At 46.4% G+C, this 22801-nt stretch overlaps 2 protein-coding genes across 6 annotated transcripts in view; both read left to right on the forward strand.

The window, feature by feature from the left end:
- The window catches only part of LOC125953297 (division abnormally delayed protein), a 128789-nt gene that overhangs the window by 10149 nt on the left and 95839 nt on the right, over positions 1 to 22801 (forward strand). The window lies entirely within an intron of this gene.
- On the forward strand, positions 11481 to 14679 carry LOC125953303 (tropomyosin-like). Of its 2 annotated transcripts, none has more exons than XM_049682777.1 (2): positions 11481 to 13815; positions 13960 to 14679. In XM_049682777.1, exon 1 carries the CDS (start codon positions 12429 to 12431, stop codon positions 13578 to 13580), a length of 1152 nt encoding a protein of 383 aa, XP_049538734.1. In that variant the 5' UTR covers positions 11481 to 12428; the 3' UTR covers positions 13581 to 13815; positions 13960 to 14679. The 2 variants fall into 2 exon arrangements, with proteins under 2 accessions (XP_049538734.1, XP_049538736.1); XM_049682779.1 differs by having other exon boundaries at positions 14105 to 14679.

Here is a 22801-nt window from a genome sequence, read left to right on the forward strand (position 1 = left end):
ATTCTGCACCCTCAGCCTATTCGCGCCTATGCTAGCCAATCATAAAACCCTCCCCGCTCGCGCCGCGTTCTAATGTTCCGCGAGGCCGAGAGAATCCATCATATTTTAGGCCCCAAAAAACATGTACGGAGATGGAACATGGAGCATTACGGGGCAACCGGATCGATATCGATCCATTTCGGTGTTGTGTTTTTACTGCCGCTAATGGAAGATCGATCACTCTGCGGTCAGTCCGCTGGATTAGGTCGCTCCCAGTGCCCCACGGTGAATTCCAACCCCACATTAATTAAACGAGTAGATGCTGCTTACATTTGCACGGCTGAACGCGTCGGCGCCAGGTTTGTTTTTTTTTGGGTAGAATTTGTGCAAAAATAATCTGCGAAACTGTTAGGTACCGTCTCGATGTGCTCCGGATTCAATGGATTCAATGGACCGGATTCAAATCCCTCTATTCCATTCCACACTAAACTAAACCTCCGATTGCGATGCGATTTGTTTGAAAGCATCGAAAAAAGCATTAGCATAGCGCTTCGCCACATTGCTTCCCGGGTTTGGCGAGCCTAATAAAACCATCATCTCGCACCAAACTCTGCCGGATCGATCTGCGGCACTATTGTACAGCTACAAACACGCACACACGCACGACGGCAAGTGGTCGACTTCCGAGAATCGATTTCGTAAACGCCAGCGTGTATCGACTTCTGGTTGTGTTTATGGTTTAATGAACTCTCCGCCAGTGGGATGCCGGGAATGCGATTGACGTACCCCTCGAGGATGCTCGTCCTCCTGCAACCCCGATCAGTAGCAGCCAGGATCGTCGGATCGTCACGATCCGAGCGTTTGTTCCCCGACCGCCTCTTGGGAGTTGGGGATCAAGTGGCAGAAGTGACGATGCATCCCAAAATAGAACGTGATCGCGATGCGCGTTCGTCCTATTTCGGTTATGTTGGTACACTGGTACCGGTACCGGCTCTGCAGTAGGAACCTTCCCTCGATCACTGATTGATACTGACGTAAACCCAGAACTTCATGTTGTGTTTGTTTAGTAGATAACGAGATGTGTAGCGAAATTTGCAGCATCCGGACCCGGGGACTAGGCGCCAGGTGCCCTGGACTAGGAGATTATGTGCTACCAAGTTAGTCGAGGAAAACCAGACTGCCATTTTCTTCGAATTGATCGAGAGTTGGGTTTAATGTAAACAAGTTTTGGGAGACATTGGGGGAAATAAACCTTTTCTATCACTTTTTTCCCAAGAATCTGAAGCTCGGGTGGCTTATACCGGCATCAATCGCAGACGCCTTTGGGATTTCATTCAATTTTCCTTCCGTTTTTCGGTCAAAAGATGGTTTTTCGGTTTATCGAAAGATTCCAAAGGCGATTGGAAACTTTTGGTGATGAAGGAAGGCTATACTTTTTCCTTTGGTTGACCGGTTGAAAGTTGGGAACCAAGTTACTCGCTTACTTACGTGGTCCCATGAGCAGCGGTCTTGACCTATCCAAAAAGCGTTTTACGTAGCAAATTTTCCCCAAGAAGCTGTTGATACCGCTCTTCATCTCAATCCGGCATTTTATGTCTTCTGCGTACATCTGGAAAGCCTTGAAAGTTTAATACACTAATTTGTCGACTGCTATTCTCGTAACAAATTCAGCTAGATCATGGTTTTACCTCACATACTGCGGCAAATATTCTTCTAAGAATCCTCTGCTGTTGAATGCGGATAAGAGGGTTTCGCCATTACTCGATTCTTGCTAATTCTCCGAGGTATATTTGAGTATTGATACTGTATAGGTCTATATAGACTCCAACTGTCGTCCTTCTTGACAGAATTCTTCACTTGATTACTCTTCTCAGGCAGATGTATAAGACCTGCTGACTAACACCCCCTTAGTGCAAATATCTTTTAATATGCGTTATAGCTGCTGTTATCTCTTGATCCTGACTAAGAGAAGTTCTTGACGACTAATATTAGAAGGTCACCGCCAAGTCTCGTTGGATTAAAATCTGAAGCCTTTTGTCAGCTATTATTACTGGATGCAGGCTTAGTCTGGATTGAAGATTTTTCAATCAATTCTTTCTAAACTCTCGGCAATATCTTAAACATTAGTTAGTTTCAAGATCATACTCACGGAGGTCTTGCCTTCCGCTTCACAAATGACCTTCTCTAGAACCAGGTTAAAGAGCAGCTCTCTCACTCTCGCAAACAAAGATACACCTGAAGCAATCACCAACAACGATACACCACACCCGGCATACATGTAATGCCCAGCATAACTTTACGCCGCGTCTAGCACGGGTTTATGATTCAATTCCCTGAACGTAACGAATTGGCGAAACCCTCGCCACGTTGGTATGGCACGCAGTTGAACATGTTTTTTGTGTTGCGCTTTTTCAAACCCATTTCGTGCAAATGAAATTAAAACATTGTACGCCGATTGAATTGATTTCGCGTGATTTTCTGCGTTCGGCGTTTCAATCGGGGTGCGTGTTATGCTGCAGCCATGCTGTTTGTGAGTGTCTCTTCCTCTTTCGCAAGTGCGTGCTTGCGTGCGTGCGTGCGTTTCGGGAGGGGGTTTTTCGGTTTGGCGTGGCCATTGCAAAAGCGCAACCCTCGGTGTTTATCGTGGGAAGCCTCCTCTTGGTTTTCGATTTCACCCGTTCCAGGCGATGGTTTGCGAGGCTTTGCGGGTTTTTCGCTCGCTTTCTTGTGGTTAATTTGTTTCAACTTGCTTTAGGACGCTGGATTTGGACGCTTGTGCGCCTCTCGTACCAGCCAGCAAGTTCTTCTTCGTTTCGGTAACCGCAGCAGCCACCACTCCGCCAGTAATCCGATACCAGCATCATCGGTGGTGCGCATCGATACACGACGATGGTCGCTGGTCGCTGGTCGCTCGCTCGCTGGTTTGCCCATTGAAGCATAACCTCCCCTCCCCCGGTTCTTTTGCAAGCTTAAATATAACGATCATAAAACTCAACTAATATGCCCCCCTTCCGGGCTCTTCTTTCCGGGTCCCGTCCAGCCGGGTCCAGCCCCTCTCGTTGGTGATTCCGAGTCCTCTTCTCGGTTGAACGGTTCTGTGCTTATGGTGTGTGCTCGCGAAAAAAAAAATGGCGGCAGAAAATACACAAAAAATGGTTTATATAAATTAAGCACAAACCTCTGCTTCAATGTGAGGAGCCGGTTTATGTTGGCAGATTTTTTGTTTCGGTCTTTTTCTTACCAGCCCCGTTTCACTAAAACTGTTAACGAGTGATAGAGCGAGGATGTGGAGGTTCGCAGGTTTCATCTGAGGCCGCCCCGACATCTGCCAAAATCACCATAAACGGTGCCAATACGTTGGGAGCTGTCGACGAGGATCGACACCGCACCGAGTGCCAGCGACGCGGCGATTTGCATTAATGATTTGCTGCGAGCGCGAATGTGTGGCGTGTTCCGTTTGCAGATCCGGTTTGTAGGTTTTTTCTCGTCCTGCCGGATAGCCGGACAGCCATTGCCCATTGCCATCCCGTCAGGGGCCACCAACAAATTGACGAAAATTGAGGTTTCATCCATCCATTGGCGCGACCATTGCGTCCTGGATCGAATGGATCGCATCGCAATGCATCGCTGGATGCAAGGATGGAACCTATCTGGAGTGCCCTCTCTGGTCCTGGGCCAACAGCAGGCTACACAATCAGGTGAAACGGATGCGAGGATTCGAAAGAAAGGTATGACATCAGAAGGAGAGAGAGCTAGTTGGTTGTTGTGCGAAAAGCCAGCTACTTCCAGCTCCATTGTGTCGAAGGTCAAAAGGTCCTTGGGCGCAAGGGATGAAAAAGAGAAGCAGGAATGCAATTCCGACCTCTGTACGCGTCATCGCCTGTATCCAGGTGCTGGTGCTTCGATACGATGCACCGAAAGCTCCTAGCATCGGTTCCAGTCCACTTGAGCGATAGGTGGCACAGCACATTCAGCCGTACTCGAGGTCTGTCTCTCTGCAAAGGGAGAATGCTCTCTACTAGATCCACGTACCCAGAGACCGAGTGCTGTCGTCATTGTCGTCGCAAAGGCATTTAGACGTGATAGGCGCTGTACCTGGCACACAGTCGATGAGGGCTCTCATCGCTGATGATGATGATGATGATGAACGGAATCTAATCAATTGGCTATGAATGAGATATCCTCTGGCAGGTGGTACGCGGGGCAGATGGTATACCGGTAGCTCGTGCGCATTGATAGCTACCGATAAGGAGGACTTTCATCGTCCCGGTGCACCCAGTTGGTATCCGGGAAGGGCGGAGGGATTTAATATAACACGAGGCGAGATGAATTCCTGGCATAATCTGTCGTCCTGCATCGTGTGCATCGAATCGATGTAATTTCACTTTGCATCGTGTCGTTCTCGAGCGTGAATGGATCAGGATTTTCTCGATCGGCATCAGGATTTGCCATTCCCTTAACTCATTTTCCAAGCAACTAATAATCCGTGTTATATTTGCTAATAAATACAGTCGCGGCATCAATTTCAAGGGTGGCAAATTTTCATGAATGCACTCTTTTTGAAATATCCATCAGCTATCAATCAATCGATTTCGTGTTTTGGTCATTAATGATAAATTAATGATTTTTGGTAGCATTTTGGTGTTTGAAAAATGTTGGAATTATGTTACAAAAAATCCGTTTAACATTATTTAAAAAAAAGTAAATTTTATCGGTACATTTTATAAAAGGTCGATCGAGCTATCTAGCAAATAGTGTGTAGATAAAGTGTTCAAATGCTACAATGAATAGTGAATTTTTAAATCGTTGTTCAAAAATCCATTTTTACTGTTGTTTTAACTTTGAGTGATTGAAAAGCCTTACACAATACTCTTGAAAAGTTAAACATTCATGGAAAGTAATAGAAAATAGCGTGCGTTTCTGTCCTGTTGCATTAGAGATTTGTTTTGTAAATTCCTGATTTAGATAAACAGAAGATTAAGTACAAATCCTGTTTGTTTAAAGCAACAATTCAATTTGTAAAAGTCATTAGAGAAAAAAAGGCGCATCGCAAAGTTAGAGATGAACTCTGCCAGAAACCCCATCCCATGTTACGGTTTTAGTTCCCCTTCCAATTGCCTTAATGACCGTCGCACCATATTTCGGGGCGGGCATTAACTTTGTTGTCACATTTCACGGCCAGTTTAGCATCGCCACGATCGGTTGCATGCGGTCAGTTGGCCACAACACCATGCTCCCCTCAAAACTGTCCATCACATGCACACAAATACAACCTAACAATGCTAATAAAAAGGTAGTCGGCACGAGAAGGCGCAAAATGAAAACATTTACGACGCTCCTCGATAATTTCGCGGACACACGCAACGTGTTCCCGAATCAAGCTTGTGGCATGAGGATTCGCTTGGTTTGCTGCTGGACTGCGCCGTCCCCAGGTGGACCGTGCTAAATGAGTTTGCGAGTCGCGTGGTTTTGAAGACGGTTTTGTGATTTACTCCGAGCGAATCCATTGTGTTCCCGTTGGGGTGGTGGTTGGCGGATGTCGACGTGTCGGTGTCCGCAAGCTCACTCCAAACGGTCCCTTCCCTTGGCCGGCTCTTTTCAGTCAGTCGTCAGTCTGGTGTGCTCGTTGATCGGATGAAACATGACGTGGATCCAACTCACACTCCACTCCAAACTCTGACATTCCTTCCCCGGTGCCCGGTTCTATTGTGCGCCATGTTGTTGTTGAGACAGCATGGACCGGCAGAAGGAGCGCAAAGTCAAGTCGTGGTGAGGCGAGAAAGCCCAAGCTGTGTGAAACAATAGAAACCCCACTCGACAGTCGACTCCTCGACTTTTCGAACCAGCCGCGTCGGTGTCTATCATTAGACCTACCCAGCACTTCGGGAACGGTCATACTGGGATAGTTGTCCGGCCCTGTCAAGCCCGGATTGCTGCCGATAGGCCGCCAAAAAGCGCCGCCACCTCCAATTAGTCCTTCTATCAACGTCAATATACAACAACCTCCGGTGTCAACATCGGAACATCGTGAACATGTTTTCGTTTTGCTCTCTCTCTCTGTCTCTCTCTCCACTGATCGACCGAGGGGCCAAGTTTTCCTTCGTTCCTGGTTTTTGTTTATTCTGTTCCATTCCGTGGGGGGTTTTCCTTCATTTTCGCGGCCATGGAAGCGGCCAATTTGTAAGCACGGAATTTTCAAATTCCTCTCCGTGTAGCTGGTGGGGTGGTGCGATGATTTGTGTCTTGGCGGTGGTCACGCGCTGCCGCTGCTGGCGCTGCTGCTGCCGCTTGTCTGATGGATTTTGGTGAAAAATTGGTCCACCAGCCAGCCGCTCGCTCCCTTTCTCGTTTTTTCCCCGGTCTCTGGTGGAAAATGTCGTGCGGTGTTGTTGTTGTTCCTCAACACCACCACGCCCCCGGTTTGTGTGTGTGGTATGTTTTGCTGGAAAAACTGGTGGAAAACTTGATACAGTGCCATCGAATTGTATGTGTGTGTGTGTGTGTGTTTCTGACGCTGGTACCGGGCTGTTGTTTGGTAATTTGGAGTGGAATGTGAGCTACATGTTTTTGTTTCTTTTTTTTCGGAAACCATCGGCATCGCGTGGTATTTTGGGAATGTTTTTGATGATTTTCCGTGGCCACCAACACCACACACACACACACACACACACACACACACACACACCAGAAATGACAAATGCTACTAATTTCCCTTCGTAGTTTCCTTCTGATGTAAATCTTCTAATCTGCGTTCCTTTTTTTTCCTGCGAAAGGAAAATTCAGAATAATGCCGGAAGCTGTGCCTCGTGCTGTGCGTGCTTGCGTGCGTGCGTGTGTGTGACCGTCCGACAGCTTGACCGACCGATCATCATTTTGAACGGTGGCCAATGAGGCCAACATGCGCCGCCACGACATGATGATCATCATCATCATCATTGGGCATTGGTGTTTTGTCGCCGTGCCGGCAGTGCGCCAGCATAGCACGGAGCCGCCAAACGAGCCAATAATGAACGGCATGTGGGTCCCTGAAAATGTCAAAATAAACATCTTTCTCTTGCTTCTCACCAACCCCCACCTCCCCCACTACGGTACACCTACCACAAAGGAGAAGAAGGAACTTTGGTTGCAGAAAAGATAACAAACGCAGACCCGGGGGCCGGCCGCTCAAACATGTCGCACTCTCCCCCTTTCCATCCGTTTCATACCTCATTTCGGGACAGGAGGGGGTTTAATCACCAGACCAGACACCAGACATCATCGGACCATCGGAGTGCGGCCGACGTCAGCATCAGCGGCCTTATCTTTTTAGCGCCATTTCCCGCTGGGCCGTGGCCTAAAAATAAACCCGCCGGTGCGTTTGTCCCTCCCCTTCCACCGTGAGAATGAGGTGCCAAACATTTGCAACGCGGAGCGGAGGGAAAATTTGGACGTTTTTCCTGCGAGACGGCATCTCGTCATTTCTTGGCATGATGTTTGCGATCATGACGCTTATGACGGGCTTCTACATCAACCGGATAAAGCATCCATTCCGGACCAGCAGCAGCTCTGTTGACCAGCATCCGGGTGACTTTTTGTAGTACACACAACGCTAGAAATGATAGCAAACACGTACAAATGGTTAATTATCTAACTCTAATTACGGTGTACGGTCAATAACACGCACTGGTCCGAGGTTGACTTTTTTCTATGATATCATGTGGCATTTTAGCGATCAATTAGATGACAACATTCCTCACATAATGGGCTAAAATACGAACATCGATTGATCGATTAATCGATTTTCCATCCATCGAGCAAAACGTGACTACGGAACGTCGTGGTATCCGCAGTGCCTGGTGGGTATCAGGTGACGGAGGCGCGCCTCCATTACGTCAGTTCCAATGAGTGTTGATAACCAACCTCCTCACCGGTGGCCAATGATACAGATACGCACTCGAGTATAAATTAGAAAATCCAACCCCAAAAACCCTTTGATGCCGGTTTTCATGATGGTTTCTGAGTCTCTCTCGTCTCCTGGCTTGACCCTACGGATAAAACCGAGACCCTCCTGGCCAGGGGGGCAGCGGTTTGGTCCGATAAACCATCCACTTTAAACATGCTAATTTCACAGCTTTTAACCTAATTTACACCAGACCACTTCAGTCGGTTCGGCGGCACTAGAGCACGAGTCAGTGGCCTTACCGGCACGCCCTATCCTCTCTCTCTCTCTCTTTGTCTCGTCTTCCTCGAGGTCTCACCTTCTTTTTCACCCCGTCACAGACTCAGATGATGAAATCGAGGGTGAAGTAGTAGTTACCAACGAACCGCAACCTCTCTATTCTTCCTCCCCCAAGGGTGTAGTGTGATTATGCTGCTCATTTTCCGACTCCGGCTAGTGTTGGCCCGAGAGATGTGCTGCTGCAAGAGGAAAGGAGCGATAAGAAATGCTCCGAATTTTGGTTTTACATTTTTACGTCTGCAGATCGTGGTGAGCACGAGGGAGAAGGCAGCGGCAGTTGATTAGAGAACGACATAGGATTTGGGGTGTCTCGTAAAGCGTGCCCGGCGTTGGCCCGCCGCTGGCGCATTTGCATTACAAATGTGTGTCACGTTTGAGCGCCAGTGACGACCGACCACCACCAACGTGTGGTCGAGCTCTTCGTATCCGGCAAAGGCAGATGGACTTTATGCTCCGATTTCGATTCGAACATTTCTTTTCTTTTCGCTCTCTCTTTCACTCTCTCACTCACTCTTTCTCTTGCGCTAATCTGTTAGAGAAACGATCGAACGAAACGAGAGAAAAGAAGCAATCATTGGAAATCGTGGAAGCATCATTCGCGGCTTTTTTTGCCATCTAAAGTAATTGCACAATCTGTCCCTGTTCCGGTTCCAAGCGTAGCTTTCGTAGAGCATCTGGATTGCTTCGAATTGCCATCCAGAACACTCCGAGCAGTAGCGCACTCTACGCGGGACACCCGGTACAAGTGGTCACTACGACGCACGACTACCAGATGGTGTTGGTGGTCAGGGTTGACCGGTGACCAGACCAGAGTGGTTGATCGGTCGGTCGGTCGGCCGGTCGGCCAGCGAACCAGTTTGCGAGATTGCGGAAAGTACCATTTAAGGAAATTCCACAAGCGAACAAGCTGCTACGCGAGACGCGAGACTTCGACGAACGGCGTGGCTCAGCAGCTGTTTCTCACCCTTCGGCGCAACCTTACGGACAGCACCGAGGAGGTATCGCGATGAAAAGAGAGCAAAAACAGATAAAGTTTGATAGGCTGAGAGCGGGAGGGGCTGGATAAACCGCGGACCTGTTCTTACCGCTAGCTCTTACCAGGGAGAAAGAGAGAGCTAACAGGCTTTCGGTTAAAATCAGACCGATTCTTTTTAGTCACTGCATTGTTTCTAGCAGACATATCGTGAATCTTTTAAAAAATATATTTAAAAACATATTATAATTCATGAAAATGCTAAAATCTAATTGAAATTATATGAATCGAGCAAAATAAATAAGGTATTGAGAGTGTCTCATGTATGGGATATCCTAACTGCCGAAAACCCGTCTAAAGAAGCTGTATTAACAATAGTTAAAACGAGTTAAAAGGATACATTGAACGATGAACATTGAAACACACATACATATGAGATTTTGGTAAGAACCAGGAAACTAATTTGGCTTTGCACATTACAGAGGGAATGCTGCAGGATAGTTCTAGTTTATTTGCGCAGAATTTGCCCATTAGTTGATAATTTGGCAATTAAAATTAATACCTGGAAAACAACTAATAGAAACGAGATTTGAGGTTTTTGGATGATTTTATCCACCATTGCTCCTGTGAATATTTAATCTGAATCAGCTAACTGTCTTTAGGACAAAGATCAATAGTTCGATTGCACAAGGATCATTGGAAAAAAAACTACCAATCCACTATATTGGGCAACTATCAAAGGGAAATTAAAAAAAGAGTTATTATTTTTAAAAGTACCAACTGAAATGAATAATTATACAAACGAAAGCGCAAATGAGGTGCACCTGCAGCAGTGCTGTGCCGAAAGTTATGGGTGATGTCAAAAGAAAAGCTCGAAATTTTATACCAAAAACTAACGAATACTTTGCACTAATATATTCCCTTTAAAAGCAATAAAAAAAAACCTCTCAAATAACATATTGATTGCTCCTTTTTACGTCTTTTCTTGTCTGAAAATTGCTCTATTCCGTTCTCCGACGAGGTTTTAACTGAAACAGGTTTTTCAGTTCGATCGAACGCCATTCGATGTGATGGTGTGCCGTGTGCCGTGTTTAACGTGTTCTTGTCATCACTGCCTCGGCCATTCGCGTTCTGTATCGCTATGTTATTAGTGACGACAGGCAGTAGCTATACCATATTGCGTTGCGCAAAGTGTATGCCGCTTGGCTTCGTTGCTGTCTAGAACTCCGCAGTGAAAAGGACATCTCGCAAAGGAATGGAATGGACAGAATGACGAAGCAAGGGAAGCAGGGAGGTGGGGAGGTCGAGGCCATTTTTCTGTCGCCTACATGGCTGGCCATTCATGCGTCGCATATTCAGTGGCCAGCCGGTGGCCGGTAGCCACCTTGGCATGCTGCGCGTTGTCATGCTACATCTTCATCGATCGTCCACTAATGATAAGAAGAAAAGTAATAAAGAGAGAGAGAGAAGGAAAGAGACACATAACCTCACGTAATACAGAGCCACCACCACTTCCGGGGATGAGTGAGCTTCGAAGCGTGCGTGTGTGCAGCGCAAAATCTAGGCCAAACCACCCCCCTCCGCCTGCCAGCGTGCCACGACCGTCTGTGAACTGGACGCTGGGGACGCTGTACGAGACTTGGTGACGACGACGATGATGACGACGAGTTGGCTACGCGAACCCAAAATTTATGCTGCACCATCGACCGGCACCAACTAGACGCCAACTCGTGAGCACAGCATGTTTGTTTGCGGCCTTGGGGCATCCCCTTCCTTCGGTCTCCCAACGGTACGCGGCACACGAGACGAGAGAATGCATGCTGTGAACGGGCCTCAGCCAAGCGCCCTCCCCCCCCGGCCGTGTATGCTGTGATTCGATGCCGCAGTTGGCAAAAGGGCGGCAGCGGCAGAAGATCATAAGCATAATTTTCATGATTATCGCGTTTCGCGTGAGGAGCGAGATACAACAGAGAGGTAGTGGAAAGAGGTGGTAGAAGGGAGAAAAGTGAGAAAATGTCGAAATGGGGACCGGAGCGACGTGGCTTTTGACCTCCATGTGTAACGGCCCTAAAAACGATATCAACGGGAAGCCCCACCAGCCGTTACCGAGAGCCATCTACGCACGAGACAATATTCGACGATCGGGTGCATCATAAACGTCGGGGTTTTACCCGAACTCAACGGACGTTCATCACCATCAGCGACGCCGTACCTACAGCGACGATCCTGGATGGAACAATATCATCGATCCTGCGTATCCTAAACGGCAGGGTTTTACCCGAACTCAACGGACGTTCATCACCATCAGCGACGCCGTACCTGCAGCGACGATCCTGGGTGGAACAACATCGGCGAGAGGTAGGATCGACCACGGCGAACGGGAGTCACGGAAAGGACACGAGGATGACCGACAAGGATAGGCGAGGACGAATGTGGAAAATAGTATAAAAATAGTTAGAATAAGAATAAACGAAGGGCAGTCTCTTTATGAAGCTCAGTCAGTTGAGTCGGGCAGTCCCTCTGTGAAGATCAGTCAGTTGAGTCGGCCAGTCCCTTTGGGAAGCTCAGTCAGTCCAGTTCAGTTAGTTGGCTCAGTTTTGAAACTAGATTTCCAGTGTCAACTTCGTCATTTCTTTAAGCATTATTGGTGACAGCGGTTCTGCCCCGCCAAATTTCCGTTACAACGTGGTGACAGCGGTTCTGCCACGCTAAGTTTCTAATTTCGGGAGCCAATCCCGTTACAACGTGGTGACAGCGGTGGGATTTTATATGAATTCCCCAACATAAAGAAATTTCCGTTACAACGTGGTGACAGCGGTGGGATTTTATATGAATTCCCCAACATAAACAAATTTCCGTTACAACGTGGTGACAGCGGTGGGATACCGATCCCGTGTTGATAAGTAGTATTCCGGTGGAAAACGAACTCAACACAACGAAATTAATAAGTGAATGTTAAATCAAAAGTGAAATTCAAAAGTGCAAAATAAGCAGTGAACTACTCAGAAAGACAGCGTAAAACCTAAGAAGAAGAACAGCGAGTGTAATTCAAAAGAAGAAGAAACCGAGTCTACCGAAAAGCGAACCAACTGAACGACGCATAGCTGCAAATAACTACAAGGAAAACACGGCGATAACAGACTACAAGGAAGGCCTGGTGGTAAAAAAAAATATTAGTCATAAAAGTGAACAGTGACAAAGTGAATCTAAAAAGAAGCTCATAATAACAAAAAAACACAACAACAACAAAAAAGTAAAATGGCCCAATACAAACAACGCAGACCTAGTCAAAACTGGAACTGTTTAAAATGTCATAACTTAGAAGAACAAATTGAGGAGTTGAAGAACGACTTGCAAACGTTAAGAGAATTAAAATCTGAACTGTTTAGGTTAGGCATCATAGCCACTTCCAACTTAGAAAAAGAAAAACAAAAATTAATTGAAGAAAACAAGCATTCTCAGGCAAAATTGATAGCGACCCAAAACAAGCTTAAAGAAACAGAAGAAGCAAATATGGTAACATCCAATGACTGTACAAAACTAAAAGAAGAGCTGAGAATGAAAAATGAGCAACTTAAAACCCTCGAGAATTGTTTAAGCTCAGCCAATAGGCAAAAGAATGAATATGCAAACAAAATTGAAGGTTTAGAACAGAGTTCAAAAATTGATCAGGTATCACTGTTACAGTTGCGAGAGGAGAATGATAAACTTAAATTAAAAATCCTTCGATGGACTGAAGAAAACAAGCATTCTCAGACAGAATTGATAGCGACCCAAAACAAGCTTAAAGAAACAAAAGAGGCAAATATGGTAACATCCAATGACTGTACAACATTAAAGGAACAGCTGAGAAAGAAAAATGAGCAACTAGTTAAATCACAATCCACAATATTACGGTTACAGTGTGAAAAAAATAACTTGACCGAGGGACTCCAGCAAGCATTCAAAGAATGGGAAGGCAAAGAGAAATCTAATCGGTTATCAAAAGAGAGCCAATGCTTAGATGAGAAATGTATTAGGGAAACACAGAAAAGGGCTACTGAAACCAATCCCAGCAGAATCTGTAAGGAAAATAAAACACTCGTAAATACATTGTTACAATGCGAAAAAAATAGCTTGAACAAGGAACTCCAGCAAGCATTGAAAGTGTGGGAAGGTAAAGAAAAATCTAATCAGTTATCAAAAGAGAGCCAAAGCCAATATGAGAAATGTATAAGGGGAGTACAGAGTAGGATCACTGAAACCAATCGCAGCAGAGTCTGTAAGGAAACTAAAACACTCGTAAACAAAGACCTAAGAAATTTTGATAAACGTAATATGGAAAACAAACTGGTTTTTGACGGTAATAAATTAGGCGAGGATCTTCCGAGGATCGAAGAAATTTTCCGAGCTAGAGATGTGGTAATATGATCACAAAGATTCCCCTGTATAACAAGCAATAAGACGACGATTTGAAAATTGGACCAAGCATATCGAAAAAAATTAAATTTGAGGAAAAATAGATAAATTGGAAGACAAGAAAAGTTAAGCAGTTAAACATATAACGTCAGGAAAGAATAGCATGGGAAATTAATAATGACAAAAAGAAAGGAAAACAAACGTGTATCGAATATTGAGAAATGTTCAGGAAAATTTCAGAGTTGAGGTTGTTCAGTATAAATCTGACCACGACGTTCACGAGGAACGAAGACACACAGTGGAAGACCGACAAACTATAAGAGGAAAGAAAGAAAGGAAAACAAATGTGTATCGAACATTAAGAGATGTTTAGGAAAATTGCCTAGTTGAGGTTGTTCAGTAAAAATCTGACCACGACGTTCACGATGAACGAAGACACACAGTGGAAGACCGACAAACTATAAGAGGAAAGTAAGAAAGGAAAACAAATGTGTATCGAACATTAAGAGATGTTTAGGAAAAATTGCCTAGTTGAGGTTGTACAGTATAAATCTGACCACGACGTTCACGATGAACGAAGACACACAGTGGAAGACCGTCAAACTATAACAAGAAAGTAAGAAAGGAAAACAAAAACAACTTTGCGAAAGGAAGCAATTAACGAAAAAAACCTAATGCGAGGGCAGAAGATATAATAGGGAAAAAAGGAATAGAAAAATACAAATGAACTGAGAATTTTCGAGCCAACGGGCCAAAGGGTCAACAGGGAAAATTTAAGCAACGAGCAGAGCATCTACAAGCGGAGAAACGAAGCGAGCCGGCGACAATACGCAACGCCACAACACCTAGCAGCTTGATGCTATTTCCGTCAAGCCGGGCCTCAAGCTCCACTAAGGGAGGGGGAGATGTAACGGCCCTAAAAACGATATCAACGGGAAGCCCCACCAGCCGTTACCGAGAGCCATCTACGCACGAGACAATATTCGACGATCGGGTGCATCATAAACGTCGGGGTTTTACCCGAACTCAACGGACGTTCATCACCATCAGCGACGCCGTACCTACAGCGACGATCCTGGATGGAACAATATCATCGATCCTGCGTATCCTAAACGGCAGGGTTTTACCCGAACTCAACGGACGTTCATCACCATCAGCGACGCCGTACCTGCAGCGACGATCCTGGGTGGAACAACATCGGCGAGAGGTAGGATCGACCACGGCGAACGGGAGTCACGGAAAGGACACGAGGATGACCGACAAGGATAGGCGAGGACGAATGTGGAAAATAGTATAAAAATAGTTAGAATAAGAATAAACGAAGGGCAGTCTCTTTATGAAGCTCAGTCAGTTGAGTCGGGCAGTCCCTCTGTGAAGATCAGTCAGTTGAGTCGGCCAGTCCCTTTGGGAAGCTCAGTCAGTCCAGTTCAGTTAGTTGGCTCAGTTTTGAAACTAGATTTCCAGTGTCAACTTCGTCATTTCTTTAAGCATTATTGGTGACAGCGGTTCTGCCCCGCCAAATTTCCGTTACAACGTGGTGACAGCGGTTCTGCCACGCTAAGTTTCTAATTTCGGGAGCCAATCCCGTTACAACGTGGTGACAGCGGTGGGATTTTATATGAATTCCCCAACATAAAGAAATTTCCGTTACACATGTATGCGAAAACTCAACATACATTTATGAGCTCCATAATTCGGCTTTACTCAGGGAAATATCATACAATTAGGAAGAGGAGGAGGAGGAGGAGGATTGGCAGGAGGCAGGAGTGAGGGAGGGTAAACGGTACCCGGCATGCCCGGTTGGTGCTGGTGTGACCGATTTGAAACGCTCCAAACGGGGTCGCAATAATCTCTCGACGTAACTCGATTTAGCATTTTCCATGGGTTGCCGTGGCCGTGACCGTGTCCTACCCTCCCGTCTAACCTTCCTTTCCACCCATGGGATAGGTGCTGTGATATGCGTGGAATCCTGCCCCACCTTACAACCCCTCTCTCTCTCTCGTTGCTTCTTCCGCTGTCGGAGCCTCGCGAGGAATCAAAAGCTTTGAAACCCCGCGATGCGATGCGATGCGAGAGTCACATTCGGTCGGTTCCGCTTTTTCGGCTCGGTAAATCACAAACCCAAAACACACATACACGCACACACACACACACACATACAAACACGCGCGCAAGGATACGGCATTCTGCTGTCGTTTTTTCTCTTCTTCTCTGGGACATTTAATATCCTTGCGGTCGTTTGCGCCAACGCTACACACACACACACTGATAGCAGGAACATCCGTTTTGTTGTGCTCACCTTCCTCTATTCCCCTCGCTGCGAGCTTGACTTCTGCGTGGAATGCGCCAAGGGCTTTTATGGTTCTTCGTCGCCGCCAAGGGAACGATGATTTCCTATCGGAAAAGGTGAAAACCCACCCGAAACCCTAACCATCCGTCATGGTCGCAGGGAGGGGAAAAGGAGGAAGCGGCGGCGGCGGCGGCGGCGTCGTCGTTACAGGAGTCATATTTCCGTTCGGCCTTTGCGGCCACGACCAGACCCGGCATTCTCGGTAGGCGGTCGTCGGTAGAAGGTGTTATAAGAACGTTTAAAATCGTCGCTTCTGATCCACCTGAACTCCTGGCTCTGTGTGGATTGTATTACCTCGTGTATGGCCGGGTTTTTCGACGGTAAGAAGATGGCTTCAGAGCGGAGTCGTCACCGCGGCCGCCTTTTTTGGTGAAGCGACATTCGATACGAGGTTTTTAGTGTTAGATCAACGACGGCACCTAGTGTAATGCTCTTCACAGATAATAGCTGTAATAAGGCGGTGATGGTGCTTCCTTCTTTGCTTTCACTCTTCGCCTAAAATAGGTGTCGCTGGTCACGGGGTAAGATCATAAAAAGGTTCAATTAGCCGTCCATGATGGAGATGATTATGGTTTCAACAAACATTCCGATTGTTTCTTGCTGGTAAATAAGGTTTATATTGCTCGTTAGGATTTAGCACTCAAAACAGGGCGTTCTAATGCTTTATCATCTGTTTGGCGTTTTTTTTTTTGGTGCTGTGTAAACGAAAGTTCCTCCTGCACGCCAACGACCAACGATGCAGACTGATGCGGATTCACGTCGTCGGTCTCGGTCGCTGCTTCGTAAATCCCTCCGGCTACCGGCTGCTATGCCGTCAAATCGTTGCTAGAATTCGTAATCAAACAAACATTGTAATGTCACCGCGCAGGAGGACGGCGCAGAAGGCGGTGAAAGTGGAAACAATTTACGTCATACCAACAAAAACGGAAAAAATGGAAACGTACGATCCTGCAGTGAGCGTCAAGGGGGGAGTGGTGGCTGTGCCACCGAGGAAGGGGAAGGGCGATAATGATATTGAACAAACTTTGCATTGCGCGAAAAATAGAACTCCGTCGTGACGGGGTGGCACGTGCAGGCGATGATGTTTACCCCGAGCATTACATTTGAGTTAGGGGTACATGTCAAAACCTCTCGTGAACGGCTTTTCGTCATGCGAGCGCAGCGCTGTACATGTTACAAATGTTACAATCATTGTGCAATTTCGCCTGAAAACTTGTCCATGATTGACTTGACTTTGAACTTTGGTTACATTTTATCGTTTCCATATTGGTATGTTTTAGGTAACGTTTGTATTAAAAAAAAGAAGACAAAATTTGAATGATGATAAGAAAAAACACTAAGATGGATAATTGAGATCTGTAAACTGCATTTGGAAGATAATTTTATCAGTTTACTCGCTAAAAATGTTAAACCTCTATCAGTAGAACTCTAATACTGATGGCGAAAATAGTGAAGCTATTTCTTTCTAACATTTGCGCGTTTTAAAAACGGCAGTCCGCCACACCGAAAATGGGCATCATATGGAACTTTGTAGATGCCGGCCGGCTTCTGTTTCGGCATCTACAGCATCTACGGCACTAATGAACAACAATTAGAGCATGGAGAGATTCGAGTAAAGTGATAAATACCTTCCAAATGCAGTTTACAGATCTCAATTATCCGTCTTAGTGTTTTTTTTCTTATCATCATTCAAATTTTGTCTCTTTTTTTTAATGCAAACGTTAGTTCCACGGAGAAAGCACCTTTATCGTTTACCGAAACGAATCCATAGAAGCCGTGAAATATGATGCCACATCAAAGATCGCACAAAAAAGGGATAACAGGGTTTCTCCTATCCTGCCGGTGGTGGTCCAATGTCCTTGACTCCGGCACGGGAAGGACGAATCCATTTGTGCACAGAGCAGCCATGAACCATCATCCCTCGGAAGCGCGTCTGTTTGCTAGTGAGTGAAACCAGCGTCCTCTATTCCGTCCTCTGCAAGACGCTAGGCACTAAACGACACGATGCTGGTGTGACGAACAATAATTTACGTTGTCTGGCTGGTTGGTTGGCTGGCTGGCAGGCAGCGAAAGGCAAAACTTTACCCCACAAAGCTGTCAGTCTAGGTTAACGGTGGTGTTCGTGGTGGTGGTGGTGATTGTTTTCGTCTCCCGTCGCCTTAACTGCGTTCAATTTAGTCTGTGCACACCACCTTCACATCGGTAGAGGGGTTTTGGGGTTAAGATAGCGACAGCAGCAGTAACTACTTCGTCTCAGTCGTCGCCGTCATCGCCATCGTCATCGTCGTAGCTATCGTCTCTTGTGAGGGTTTTTTTTTAAAAAAAAAGCAAAATCCAGCAACACCGCTGCTGGTGCGTGCGTGTTGGTAGCGATCAACGCGTCACTCATGATCTAGAAAGAAAGAAGACTGTCCTACGTTGTCGCTTCTTGTGGCTGCTGCTGCTGTCTTTGCACCGTCGCGCTACCATCGGGTGGTAGCATCGGGGCGCTTATGGAAGGGAATTGTCTGTGGCACGCGAGCAAACGATGATAGGGAATTGGGATGGTCGGGTTTGAGAACACATGCAGCGGAATGCGGGAATTCGTTTTCTCTGTATACAGAATCTGGAGAAAGAGAGACAAAAGGAGTCATATGCAAAAACAGAAATATTTGAATCATCATCGTTCCGGAGCATTGCCCTCCACTTGGGAGCGAAGGGTTAACCTTTCAAACGCCATCAAGCGTATAGTCCATTCCCTAACAGCACACCGACACCGGGAGGAGTGAGCTCGACAGCACAGCTTGACCACTTTCTTCACAACGGGTGTGCTAAACATTCCTCGGCATGCATCAACTACAACGCGATAAGCAACCGAGGAATTCGGTAGCTTCAATCTGTAGCCGTTTTTTTTTTGTCGCATTTGTCGTGAGATTTTCGATGTCATCGTCAAATTTAGCAGCGACGCTGTTGAGGGGTTAGAGTTCAACATGATTTTTAAAGCTCCCTACCTTCATCAAGCGCATACCATCATACCATAAAAAGTAATAACAAGAATGGTGCCCCCCCCCCCCCCCCCCCCCCCACTAGTCCGAAACGTCAATAGTAAACTTTAAGCTTCATTCAATATTCATCTGCCTGATTGCGATTACGCTTTCAATTATCATAATCTATTGTTTTAGCAAAGGGTATTAAGAGAGAGAGAGGTAATTTCCTGCAATCGCCCTGCGGTGGCAGCCTTTACTTTCTAAAGTAAAGCTCAGGCCGTTCAGTTTGTCTTTCCTGACCACCGGTGACCGACCATCCGGGCAGCCAATCAACCTTCGGTGTGGGAGGTGAAGAAGAAAGGTTAAAGGATGGGAAGCGGTCAATTCTCCTCCAATAATATAGCAATCGATTCGGATCGACCTGACGACGAACGTCGAAGAATGGCAACGGCTACGGTGGAACCCCTTTCGATGGATAACCGTGTGCAGTCATACGGATGATACGACACAGCCCGGGGGCTTTCCTTCCTTCCTTCCTTCCTTACGGCGAATGGAAGAAATGGACGTCCGTTTCCCGAGAAAACACTTTGGCTTGCTTGCGTTCGGTCCACAGACCACAAACATACATACATCCGTCCGTCCGTCCGTCTGCCGGACGGAAGGCCGACATGCAATGTGTCCTGCCTTTCGCTCAATGCCCTACCGTACGTGATCCCCTGCCTTAAATCCCTGTGCCGGATTTCGTGCCGTTATCGGTAAAATTGTCTAGACGGTGCAAAAGTTATTCGACAGACGAGTGGAACGACTTGAGGAGAACGGGACGGTGCCGGGGGCGTGCGCGCTCCGAAACTTTCTTGTACCAGTTGATCCTTCGATACCAGCACGGAATCGCAGCAAAAAGGGGATTATTGGGAATGGTTTATTGGAAAATTGTAGTTTTTTGCCCCGCTCCCCGAAAATCGAACCGGAAGATGCAGTTAGAAACGGATTTTGCTAAAGATTACTGTCATGGCATGCCGGGCATGGTTGCCGGGTTTCCACCGTTAAGGCTTAAGCATATGTGAGTGCAATGGATGTGCCGCTCGTCGAACCGTTGCTTGTCTTTAGCTTTAGCTAATGGAATCCCTTTAGGAAGAGACACACACTTTTCCACACATTTATTTGCAAAAAGTGAAAGTGTGAGAATTAATGTTGTCTTTACGTTCTGTTTCATTCCAGGTATGTTTGACGGTGTGTGTATGAACCGGCAGCTCTTCTTTCAAATGCAAAGACTCTACGAGGATATTGACGAGTGCGTCATCCATTACGACAACGACGAGCGTACGATCTGGTATCTTATACTTTACTGGAAGCAAGTAGCATAACCCCTTATGCTTCTAGGAATGGTCAACCACCGTTCAAACAGTGGAATCCGGGTTTCATTAAATTAACCAATCGTATCGCTTGCTATTTGTTTTATCAAAGGAAGCAAGGTCTCTGGTGTCTATCGATCGAATATGTTTTGTACTGTACAAGTACTAACGCGCATCACGCCACCAGCAGTCTAGCTATTGGACACCGACCGACACACACACACACACATCTCACCCCATTTTGTGCCATCTGCTGCCGTGCGGTCCACTGCAGAACACGGCATCGGTTCAAGTTGATCAATTATTAAATTTCTAATCAAATCAATCCCTTGTTAGGGGTTTCACCAGAGGGAAGAAAGTGAGAGTATCGAAGAAGGAGGAGGAGGAGAAGGAAACCGTAACACGCAACATAAGGCGATGGACGAGCGGACATGATTTTATGAAGCAATTTGATAGACCCAGGGACCGAATGGATCTTTGGAGGCTGTTCGATCTCGAGCAGTGCTTCTTTTGCTTTTCCTGAGACGAACGAACGAAAAGGGGACCCGGAAAGGACGGGCATGCAAGGATAGTTTATGGAGATGGTCGTACCCTTAAGTACGGTTGGCGCGTACTGAGTGTTATTATGATGCAAAGTGGTGCGATAGCTCGTCACGGGAAGCGCTTCCTGGCTCGATTTGAGCGACCCCAAAACGAAGGGAGCATTCTCTCCGTCTAGGTTTTGTTGAGTGGTCCCGAAACTGAGTTTTACAATGTTCTAAATTGTTCACCGAAAAAGGAAAGCTGCAAACGATCACGAGCGCAGCGCTCAGATGGTAAATGGTTCTTTTGGGATGCGAAGTTTCTGCAAACTGTGCTGCTGCTGCTGCTGCTGCTGTTGCTGCTGCCGTGCGTCATAAGTCTGCATCATGGTGGTCCAACCAGTCCTTAGGAGCAGCGAGAACCGGGAACCGGCCACGAAAACCCGTTTCCTCCTTCCAGACAACCTATATAATGCGATGCGAAGGGTACCTTCAGCCTCAACACGATGCGCGTGATTGTATGTGACCGTATGTGTGTGTGTGTGTGTGGCCGGTCCTATTCTGGCCGATGTCTGGTTTACGTACAAAGACACCAAGTCGATCATATTACTGTGCACAATGCACAACCTGCAAGAGCCCCAGAGTACGCTAGGCATGGGAACGGAGCAGCGCGCCTCCCGGTCTGGAAGGTTCACCTTTCCGTTCACCACACGCGGAACAAGATTCCACTCCACGAGCCAGGCAGAGTCGATTATACAGCAACAGCAGCAGCAACAACAACAACAGAACAGCAACAACATTAACGATAAGAACTTCGTCCAACAGATCTAGAGCACAAGCACCACACAGTCGATGGAATGAGAGGGAACGGCCAAGTTAAGGCAAACCGAGAGAATCGAAACCGTTACCCTCTTGCGCATGTTGGTGCCCATGGAGCAGGTGACCGGGTCGTTGTGGTGGTAGAAGAAGACCTTATCCTCGGGGCATACAAGATGGACAGCCTTCATTCATCGGTACCGTCGCCCCGTCGTCGTCGTCGTCGTCGTCGTCGCCATGGCATGTGAAGATAGGTGTAGGAAACGGACCCATTAAATGGGTTCCGATGCCGATGAGGGAATGGTTCATTTGTGTGTTAGTTTGGCAGCCCGCCGCAGCACCTGCGAGGTTTATGTTCGAGGGAAAAAAAGGATTCCATCGGATTACGCCCGGCCCTGGGTTGTAAACACACGATTATGTACTGTTGTTCCGTTTCCGTTCCGTTGAGTTTGAGTTTGAAAATGTACTTTAAAAACACAGAAAGCGAGAGAGAGAGAGAATGAGGGAACGATTTTCATGGTATTTTGCTTTCGTTTCGTTCCAGGGAGTGAGTTGTTATGGGAAAGACTATATTATAATAGTCTTCCGGATTCCGGACGGTGGCAGTAGTCACACGAGGGGGTGTCGAGGGTGCAGAAAAGGCCGCCTGTGGCCAGTTTGTTACGCTTAATCAAATAAGCCTTATTTTTAACGATTTTTAGTGAAGAAACCATCCAACTTGATATTTTCAAAATAATGTCATATTAAACTAAAACTTTTCGAGAATATTTGGTTCTATTTTGAGGGAGATTTGATCAAAGCTACGTCCATGGCATCCAATCTAGAAAGGCATGTTTGCAAAAATGTACTTTTTGCGGTGCCTATCATAGCCACGTGCCGGGTCATCAGAAATATACAAACCAGTATTCTTTTGTTAGATTATAAGTTTATCCAGGTAGTCCCGTCGAGTTTTTGTCAAATTTCCCATTTTTGTATTTTTGGCTGATTTTTGAAGTTGAAAAAGAGATGCTTTTTTCGATGTTGCCTCAAACAATGAGCTTTACATAATTATTAAAAAAAAAGTATCAATAATGTCTATAAAAACTCAACGGGGCTACCTGACAAATAGTGCATAGAATGTGTGTTCAAAATTTCAAATCGATCGGTCCAGTAGTTTTTATGCTATGATGGGCAGGTTTTGGGAATCGCGATTCAAAGTCGCAAAATGCATTGAGCCTTGTATGAAACT

The sequence above is a fragment of the Anopheles darlingi genome, chromosome 3 (assembly GCF_943734745.1).
Source record: "Anopheles darlingi chromosome 3, idAnoDarlMG_H_01, whole genome shotgun sequence".
In the NCBI taxonomy this organism is placed as follows: Eukaryota; Metazoa; Arthropoda; class Insecta; order Diptera; family Culicidae; genus Anopheles; species Anopheles darlingi.